At 40.1% G+C, this 10364-nt stretch overlaps 1 protein-coding gene across 1 annotated transcript; it reads left to right on the top strand.

Moving 5' to 3' along the window:
- Positions 1–764: 764 nt before the first annotated feature.
- LOC103196372 (uncharacterized protein FLJ45252) lies at positions 765–5149 on the top strand. The gene is made up of 2 exons (XM_007940090.2): positions 765–837; positions 4005–5149. Exons 1-2 carry the CDS (start codon positions 765–767, stop codon positions 5147–5149), a joined length of 1218 nt encoding a protein of 405 aa, XP_007938281.2.
- The last annotated feature ends 5215 nt before the right edge of the window (positions 5150–10364 follow it).

Here is a 10364-nt window from a genome sequence, read left to right as displayed (position 1 = left end):
TCCAATTTTTGGCAAGGAATATGTCTTTGATATTCCTTGTAACTGTTACTTCAGTTTATAGGCTGGGGAAAAGTGAAATTCTGGTCATTCAGTGTATGTTGCATTAGGGAATATCCAGCTTGAGATTTAAGTCTTCGGAGAGCACTCTGATGACCTTCATATGTCCATCAGATAAACTATTCCAGATAAAGATATGCTAGCACTTTCAGTTGCTTTAGAAGTTAATGGAGAGCCAATAACAATAGCTACCAGATCATCACGTACGTTTTGGAACTCCTTTCCTAGCACATGAAAGAGCTCTGATGGCACAGTGGTTAAGGCATTTGGCTTCTAACTCAGAGGTCAGCAGTTGGAATCTACCAGCTGCTCCATGGAAGAAAGATGTGGCAATTTGCTTCTGTAAAGATTTACAGCCTTGGAAACCCGATGGGGCAGTTCTACTCTGCCCTAAAGGTTTGCTGTGAATCAGAATTGACTTGGAGCTATAGGTTTGGGTTTTTCTAGCATATGAGCTCTTACTAAAATCTATACAATTTGAAGCCTCAAAATAGATTAAAATGGAGTTATCCTTAATGGTATTGTCAAAATGTGCTTAACCTGGCACTCAGTCCTACATCATGTATTTTGACTTCTTGCTCATCTAACGTGCTAAACCAAAATAAAAAGCTTGACCTGATTTAAGGGAAGTATGTTAAAGGTCATGATGACTAAGACCCTTATGAAAACTGTGAAGTCAGGTCCTAGGCTTATGCCCCTGAAGAACAATGGGCTACCTTGGTCACAGGGTATCTGGTACACATGCCATTGGTTACCAGAGAAACTCGGCCAAGGCAGGAGGTCAGTGTCAGACTAGGAGGCAGACTACTTCAAAACACGAGCTTTCCTGATGGTACAAGGTGGTCTTCATCTAGAAGGACTCCCACCCTGGAAACACATGCTTTCCCTATAAGAGCATATCAGAGTTCAAAAAAGACCTTCAACTGCCAACAAAGTTTAAAATCTGTTTTTTGTTTAATATTATTTAGAATTTCCCCTTCTATTGACCATATTTTTTCTTATGCTGCCACCACCAAAATTCCCTGAAAGAAATGTAGGTTTCTAGGAGCTCTGGTAGCCTAAGTCACTTGACTGCTAACCAGAAGGCTGGTGGTTCAAACCTACCAGCCACTCCTCAGAAGGTAGGTTGGGCAATCTACTTCCATAGTGATACCGCCTCAGAAACCCAAGGAGGGGTTGCTGTGAGTCAGGTCTGACTCGATGGCACATAACAACAACACATACTTTCTTTGATCTTCAGAGTTCCAGGCTTAGAGAGTTGCAGAGGGTGGTTGCTCTCTGCCTTGGTCACACTGCACATCCTCTTAAAAAAAAAAAAGGTCAAGAGATTTGGCCTCCTTAAGTGGATCCTTTGTACTTTTCCGGTCCTACAAAACAGATTCACACTGAAAGAGATAAACAATAGCTCTGACCCTTATGATTTTTTTAAAGTTGTTGGATTTCAAATATGATTATTCCCATTATTCACCATAAAGGACATAGAGTATGTTCTGAATTGGCAGGTTTCCAGTTGACTTGACCAATAACCCAGTTTTGAACAGAAGTCATTTTGGTGGATTAAGCGTGTTCCTCCATTCTTTCCAATTCTGAATTTGAGTGCCTCCACTTGGTGCTTCACAGTTCTCAAAATGTGTCAGGCATCCAGAGTGTCCCTGCTTTTTTGGCAGTCTGTATACATAAAACCAGTTTGACTAAATTCAGTTTAACTTTTTTAAAATAATAATAATAATACACTAGTACTTGACTGCTAACCAGAAGGCTGGCGGTTCAAACCCACCAGCCACTCCTTGGAAGGAAGGTTGGGCAATCTACTTCCATAGTGATACCACCTCGGAAACCTAAGAAGGGGTCGCTATGAGTCGAGTCCAACTCGACAACATGTAACAACAACAACAACAAATCTAATCAAACTAGTATTCATTTTGATTATTGATGTGTATGCTGTAATAGTCAGTCATTGGCTTGACTAAATTTTCCAGTTTTTTCCAAGAGATATGACTGTCCTGCAGAACTAGCTGGATAACGTCAATTTTCAGGGTCATTTTGGAAAATGATGGAATTGTGCCTTAGTGACAACTGAAAACTTTATCCAACTGATGATATGTTGGCAAGTAGTTCAAGGAGTTTGGGGGGCCTCTTGTAATACTTTGCTTGGCGAATTTCATTTTGCAACTTTGGCCCCTTTCATTGGGGTTTCCTCCCAGAAGTCATCATCTGGGTATCACTATGACAGATCTAAACTAATATGCTTACCTGTGAAATAAAAATTATTTCTTTCCACATATATTGCAAAGGAGAAGGTATTCCAGTTATTTCTTAATCAGTTGACAAGTGCTTCCCTGTCACCATATAGCTGCACATAGTGAAAGATGTAATGCAAAGAAAAATTTATCCTCTTCAAAATCATATTCTTCAAATACTATTCAGAAAGCCATATGGCACCAGTACAGAATTTAACTTAAAGATTCTAATTTGAAATTTACTGAATGTATTCTGTTAGGAAATAAAACTGGGGTAAGAAACTTTTCTTGTTTCTGAAGATAATATTTAAGGTCAGAGCTGTTTAAAAAGAAGCACTACTAAAAAGTTATAGGATTCAGAGAAACGTAGTATTTTTGTACAATATCTTTAAAAATGTCAAGATCTCTCTCTACATTCTCTTTACAATGTAATGTCTCCAAGTAACTGATTTCCCAATAAACTGATTTCAATGCCTCTTCTGCTGTGTTCTGTGTGCTTAATTCAAGCAGAAACTTTATCAAGGAATCATTTTTAGCAGGAAAAAAACTGCCAGGCGGGGCCTTGCATAGGAGGGAAGAGGGTAAACAGGGAGGGGGTGACCGAGTGTCATCTGTGTAGAGGTACTGAGGTGTCTATGGATCCAAGTCGTTGTACCTAAAATTCTTACCCTGGGGGGTTGGGAATCTCCAGCGGTATCTCTTTATTAAGCCCATAATGAAAAAATCCCCCCATCACCCTTTGTCTGGATTCTTCTTGCTTAGTTACATATGCCTTTTTCCTGCCCTCTTGCTAACATGTGCCCAATGACATACTTCTAACCTGCTAATATTTCTTGGAAGGTAAGCTCTCTTGTATTCTGATAATTGTCTATTTGATTTTAAAAGCCAGAACACACTCTACCTAGATAAAAATAAGTTTTCCCGTATTAGAGTTTGCTAATACTTCTGTAATTTCCCATATATTTTACTCCTTCTGCTTAAAGAACTTTATGATGAATTCATTGAAGCAGAGGAGATATTTGCTAACTTAGTAGACTGAAAACAAAACCCCAGGGCAACTCCAGCTGAAGGTGATTTATTTGGTAAAATTTAATTTTGTGTCCCTTCCTTAGAAAATGCCTTCAGTATTCGTATTTCGGGCACTCTTGTGCTCTGTGAATAGTGCTTCTGATGTAAATCATCCAGTAAACTTGGCAGTTACCAAGCAGCCATGTTCTGCTTCTTTTCAGAGGGTCTGTACTCAGATATAGGCAGTGTGGAGCACATGGCCACATGCTGGTTCCTGAATTGAGTTCATCCTCAGACAGTGTTTTTACATAATCCAGAACTGTCATGGTATATGTGGAGATGAGTGACTGGGTTTGTTTTCATTCTGTTTTGAGCCAGTGCCAGGTAGAGCAGGTGTCAGCACCTGGCCCTGTGAGTAGGAGCATTGCATCGTCACGCTCAATGTCTGTGTGCCTAACATCGTCATCTCCTTTCCTGCACATTGTGCCTGTTATGTTCCAAAACGTGAGACAGTGATTGGTTGTGTTCCAGTTTGTGTGCAGTTTCCTTGCCTGACTTTTAATTTTCTGTTTTTCCTTTTCCATTTTCAACATCTATTATTTGGTCCCACAACGTTTCTGCCGCGGGTTGACCATTAAATGTTCTAGGAATGGAGTTGAACTGACCTGTGCATTAATTCTGCATTTTGTGCTTTTCTAGGTCTCCAGAGAGAGCCCAACCCCTGTCCTGTAATAACTGTAGAGCACTTTAAAGAATCGACAGGTGTTAAAGGCCTTCCCTTGTATCCAGACCCCTCCAGAGCATCTGGCACAAAAACTCAGAACAACTTAGAATCCGACTACTTGGCCCGAGATGGTCCCTCAAGCAACAGCTCATTCCATAGCAGTGAAGAGGAAGGGACTGACCTTGAGGGGGACATGCTAGACTGCAGTGGGTCTCGACCTCTCCTTATGGAGTCTGAAGAAGAAGATGAGAGCTGTAAGCCTCCCCAGGGGAAGCTGGGAGGATCCATTCCATTCACTCAGCCGAAAGTCTCTACTGAGCAAGCAAAGACAGTACAAGATGGGAGAAAGAACCAGTTCCAAGCCCTCACACAGCCAACCACTGATGGTCTCAGTGAGCCAGATGTTTTTGCCACAGCCCCATTTAGGAGCTCAAGGGTTCCAAATGATGACATGGACATTTTCTCCAAAGCTCCATTTGTCTGCAAGGGCAGTGTGGTTTCTTCCCAGCCAGAGGAGGCAGATGTGTTCTTGAGAGCGCCTTTTACCAAGAAGAAAAGCATAGAGGAACTAACAGTTGCCCAGAGCACCTCCCAGGAATTGCCTACACAGGCTAGTCTCCTCAGTCAGACGGGTGATGTCCTGACAGGAGTTAGCCCTCTGCTCTCGGGCCTTGATAGAGCCGTGTATCCCTCTGTCCGAGCTCAGTATTCCATGGCTGGTTTTGTCCAACAATCTAACCTCCCCTCCTACTCTGTACAAGCAGCAGACCATCTTGACAGCATCTCTTCCCGAGGATCCTCCCTGGAACTTGGAGGCCATCCTCATGATAGAAACAAAGGACCTCAGCCTCAGAAAGAAGCAGTCTCAAGCCCTGTGTCTGGCAAACCATTCCTCCCCCCATCTTTATCCAAATATTCCCGTCACTATAGCCCAGAAGATGAGCCAAGTCCAGAAGCCCAGCCCATTGCTGCCTACAAAATTGTCTCTCAAACCAACAAGCAGTCAATAGCTGGCTCTGTCTCCATCACGTCCCTCTCCTCCAGGACTACAGAATTGCCGGCTGCTGATCCTTTTGCTTTAGCTCCCTTTCCTTCAAAATCAGGCAAGCAGAAACCTTAGGAGCAACACCTAAGTCTTTGGCCTCTGTCTCCACCCACCCCACCCCAATACCTGCCTCACTACTCCCAGCTGAGCCTTCTGAAGAAGAAATATATCAATTATTATCTTTCAGTTCCCTGTTGTCAGAGCAGAACGTCAGTGAAAAAACTCAGTTGCCATGATATTAAGTTGAAACCCTTTTAAGTTATGCTCATTTGTCCTGTTTATATTAATTTCTGGACTTCTAGACATTTCCATCTCCTTCATAGAGACCTTCATCTCCACCCAGAACCCACCCTGCTTTTTGCTGCAACTGTTTTAAGTCCAGGAATACATCCCCAATCCCAAAGGGGCCCATATTATTGCTAGTTTTAACTCCTGCAGTTTCTGTTCTGAGTCATGTTTATTGATGAATCACGATTAGTCCCTCCAGGACTGATGCAATACTCTTGAAAAGGAGAGATTTCTAGAAGGAAGCACAAGATAAAAATCCTGCACATCATGAGGAAGCGTAATCCTGAAGATACTAATCATGCCTGTAAACCAGCAGCTATCTGTCTGAGTCTTTGTCAGAGCCAGGCTGTCCCTTATGCATGAGTGTGTCTAGGGGTGTGTGATGTGCATATCCATTCCTGTGTAGGTTCATTACATATGCTCATTTTTAATGGTGTTGGCAGAGCATTCCTCACATCCATACATTTAAAATTAGTGTGAGTGTACAGGTGTGTTTGTGCATGTGCACAGGAAATGTTTTCCCTTTAGATAAGTTCTGTCCCACTATGCCTACCTCCACAATCAAATCACTCAATTTACTGGCATATGTTTGCTCACCTAACTGACTTGAACCCTGTTTTTGTTTGGTTCTTTTTTTCATGGCAAAATTGAATTCATTGGAAGATATAAGAAAATTCTAACTGAAACTGATGTTTCAGAGTAGATTTAATTCTCAAGAATAGTCCTAATTGCTATTAACAAATTGCACTTGCCTGGCCATGAAAAAATGAATTGTTGTTATGTATTTTCCTTTCAGGAGCTCTGGTGGTGTAGTGCCTAAGGCACTTGACTGCTAACCAGAAGCATGGCGGTTCAAACCCACCAGCCACTCCTCAGAAGGAAGGTTGGACAATCTACTTGTGTAGTGATAACCACCTTGGAAACCCAAGGTGGGGTCGCTATGATTCGGATGTGACTCAACGGCAGTGAGTTAGTTGTTTATTTTCCTTCCAGAGTGATAGAAAACAGTATCTTATTACAGTTTTAACCACTGGGTATGTGGTCTTAGTAGTGAAGTGCTCAGAAACCTTAGGTCTGAGCACTCAATGCTGTCATTGTGGAATGCATTATTCATGAGACTAGGCTGCAAGCTAGATTTGCTTGGGTTTTTTTGTTTTATTTTGTTTTGTTTTTTATTGCTTTTTCAAATCCTTGCCGTCTTTCTCTGCTACATTTTCAGGAAGGATAAATCTGAGACATGTAAAATAAATTTGTCTAGGAGAATGGAAGATTGCTAACTCAGCTAGCTATGAAAATCTTTAAATTCTCTGTCCTTTTCAGATGTTGAAGTAGGCCAGATAGGTGATTGACTTGTGTTTTTGAGAATGTCTCCATTTCTGGAAAGATTTGACTCATTTCTCATGTTTTTTTTTCCTACCTTTTATTAGTGCCTTAAAATAAAACCTATGTCTCAGTGGGAAGATTTCTGCTGAGGAAGTCAACTTCTTGTAAAGAGTTGCATAAAGCTTCAACTTGAAAACTTTGTGTGACTTCTAGTAAATGTGATTTCTCCATTAGCTGGAGAAACTGAGAGAGATGTTTATCAAGCCAGATTAATGTTTTAAGAATTACTAATGGTTCAATCCCGGGTTCTGGCACCAAAAAAAAAAAAAAAAAAGAATTACTAGAAATTTATCCACAAATCAAGCCTAAATGCCAACTCCCTTGCAATTGGTTAGATCAGATATTCCTTAAATTTGAAGATCAAGGATCCTGGGAGTAAAATACGAACAGCTGCTTTTTAAGACTTTCTAGTTTGTTGTTGTTGTTGTTATGTGCCTTCAAGTCAGACCCGACTTGTAGCAACCCCTCCTAGGGTTTGCGAGGCGGTATCACTACAGATGTAGATTGCCCAACCCTCCTTCTGAGGAGTGGCTGGTGGGTAATCAACACTGTAGCAGGGCTACCAGCAGTGCTTGTCCAGCCAAAGTCTCAATTGTTCCAGAAACGTGTCTTTTACTTTCAAAGAAACCAAACACACTGCCATCGAGTCAATTCCAAGTCAAAGTAACCCCCATTGGGTTTCTGAGGCAGTAAATCTTTACAGAAGTAGATTGCCCCATCTTCCTTCCATGGAGCAGCTGGTGGGTTTGAACCACCAACCTTCTGGTTAGCAGTCAAATGCCTTAGGCACTGAGCCACCAGACTCGTCTTTTATTTTGGTGGATGCTAAATATTCATTCTAAGGGCTTACGTCCTCCCACATATCATTTCTGATTTTAATTTATAACAGTAAATGCAAAACCATCCTTCTAGATGAATAAATAGTTTTGACCAGTGCACATGAGACTTTGCACCCAGAACTTTTCCCATGGTCATTATTGATGGAGTCCTCCAAGGCATGAGCTAAGAAGATAGTAATGTTCAGGAGGGATTCTCACCTTAAATCAGAAAATCTTACAAAGTAGAAATCATTCTAACGCAAATCTAAATGTTCCGATTACCTGTATAACAGTCCAACAAAATGTCTTTCCTTTGGTGATTTGATCACTCTCTCCTGATCAAGTGGCCATTTTAATTTGAAAGGTACAAATAAAAATAAAATCATGGTGATTTTATTATGTAATTGAATCATTTGTCAAGCATGGGCTTTTGTAACCTTTTTCATTTTCACAAGAGACTTGTGATAGGTGGAGACTCTAAATCCCTTATTTGAATAAGGAAATAAAATGTAAGTACATGCAAATTATTTTTAGTTTTTTCCTACCAAGGGATGCATGAAAAAAAGTTGACTTAGGTTACATTTGTTATTCACTAATTGGTGCATCTTACAGACATGTACTATATGATAGGGATTTATTCCCTTTCTCCTGACTTCCTTTGCAGCGAATAGAGTAAATTTATCATTTAACCCTTTCAAGACTGAATTTTCAGTTTTGAATTCTTTTTTGAAACCATGTTTTGTAATGTGAGACATTTTGAATGAAATGAAAACAATTTTTGTGGTAATAAGAATTTTGATACAATTGCTGTTGTTGTTGTTATGTGCCATCGAGTCAGACCCGACTCATAGCGACCCCTCCTCGGATTTCCGAGGCAGTATCACTACAGAAGTAGATTGCCCCATCTTCCTTCCGAGGAGTGGCTGGTGGGTTTGAACTGCCAGGCTTCTGGTTAGCAGTCAAATGCCTTAGTGGGGTATATATGCCTCGAGCCCTCTCGGGTGCTGGGGTTGTAATGAGCCAGGCCTGTTTCTTCAGATTCACGTAGTTATACAGGCTCCCACCAGATGGCAGCACCCACTAAAGGTGGGATAGCAGGTTTCCACTAAACCCCAGAGGCAGAAAATGTAGGTGAGCACTGTTTGTCCCATAAGCCACAAAAGGGTTAAAGATAAAATGTTCTTGCCAGAAGCAATCCTGAATCTGGACAATTCAGTTTTAAGGAAAATGAGGAGTGATCAGAGTGCTCTGAATTATCAAATGCATGTTTCCAACAACTATACTGCTACAGATTAAAAATTCTAAAAATATATACATAGTCAACAAAGTACTGTTACTTTCTTGTTTTAGTTTCCTTTATGTGCTATTTGTGTTACCCATCTGATATGGAATATAGGAACTTGTGTAGTGACCTTTAATTTCCATGGAAAACAATGAACCAGAATATATTTAGACAAAGCATTGTGCCACAACCTGCACTGGTGAACTCTAAAAGAAGTCATTGATTGACTCACTGGGATCATTGAGTGTATGAAGTTGCCTTTGTATGTTGAGAATTATTTACTATAACTGTTTCTTGTGCTTACATATAATCCTTTAGCTCCAAATCCTTGGTTAGATTGGAAAATGGAATGAATAAAATTTGGTGCTGAAGCAGATGCTAGACAAGACCTAATAGAATCCAGGCCTTATTTCTTGAGGGCCTATTCACAGTTGAGTTGAAATTTTCATATGTGTAGGCCAGTGGCACAATAGTTAAGCACTTATCTGCTAACCAAAGCCACTCTGTGGGAGAAACACCTGGTGATCTGCTCCCATAAAGATGATAGCCTACAAAACCCTCTGGAGCAGTTCTACTGTCACGTGAGGTCACTATGAGTTGAAATCAACAGAATACAGCAACAATTAGCAGACTAATGTGTATGTGTTTTCATATTCACATTAGGTCTCAGTTTAATGTGGCAACCAAGATCCCTTTTTAAACTTTCAAGAAAAATGCTAGTTTCTTATTGACCCATTTATTTATTTATTTTAGTAAGTTTTAGAATATTTGTGCATCAGTGTTTTCAACTACTTGGTGTACATTTCACTGACTCAAGGAAAGCAGCAGATTTCAGTTTTCTTTAAATGTTAACACCCAAGTAATCTGACAATAAAAATTCAATCATGCTGCATTTGCTTCCACCAAGAAAAATAAAATACGCACCATTATATAATACATATGTATTATGTCAAATAGGAAATTTTATTATAGGAAACTAGAGAAGGATAAGATCCAGTCTAAAATGGAGCCCTTTAATAAAGAAAGTTCTTCTCTGCTGTGTCTTTGAAATTGGAGAGCACATGGCAGTCAATACAGTGAAAGGGCTGTTGGCCACACAGATATAGTTTTACCTGAGATATATGGAACCCAAAGGAATTTGATGAAAGGTACATAGGACAGCTGCTGACAAGACTTTATCTTCTAAGGAACAGGGCCTCAATAATGTCCACACCTGCCCCTGAGTTCTGATTCTCCAACCCTGCCTGAAGGTGTAAACACTGAAGATTTTAAATGGAATTATGTAAGTTAAACTCATTTATTCCAATGTTTTTATCAACTACTAATCATCATTTTGTTTTTATTTTTTTACCCACCAGAGTACTTGGAATCTTTTTACTGAAAACTTCATTTAAAGAAAAGAGTTTCACACTGGTTGAAAATGAAAATAATTGGTTAGGGATTGTTTTTGTGTTCATTTGCTGCAAAACAAATCTGCTACATCTACTCAATTGAGCAGTCAGACTGTTACCTCAGTTCT

This window comes from Orycteropus afer, unplaced genomic scaffold (assembly GCF_000298275.1).
Source record: "Orycteropus afer afer isolate SDZICR_OR568_19922 unplaced genomic scaffold, OryAfe1.0 scaffold00065, whole genome shotgun sequence".
NCBI classification, from domain to species: Eukaryota; Metazoa; Chordata; class Mammalia; order Tubulidentata; family Orycteropodidae; genus Orycteropus; species Orycteropus afer.
This window is presented reverse-complemented; position numbering and strand designations above follow the sequence as displayed.

Bases quoted from the DNA above. Each gene is read 5' to 3' on its own strand.
- LOC103196372 (XM_007940090.2), top strand. From the start codon at position 765: ATGGGCTACCTTGGTCACAGGGTATCTGGTACACATGCCATTGGTTAC. The intron at 838-4,004 runs GTCAGTGTCAGA...GTGCTTTTCTAG, and splicing joins AAACTCGGCCAAGGCAGGAG to GTCTCCAGAGAGAGCCCAAC.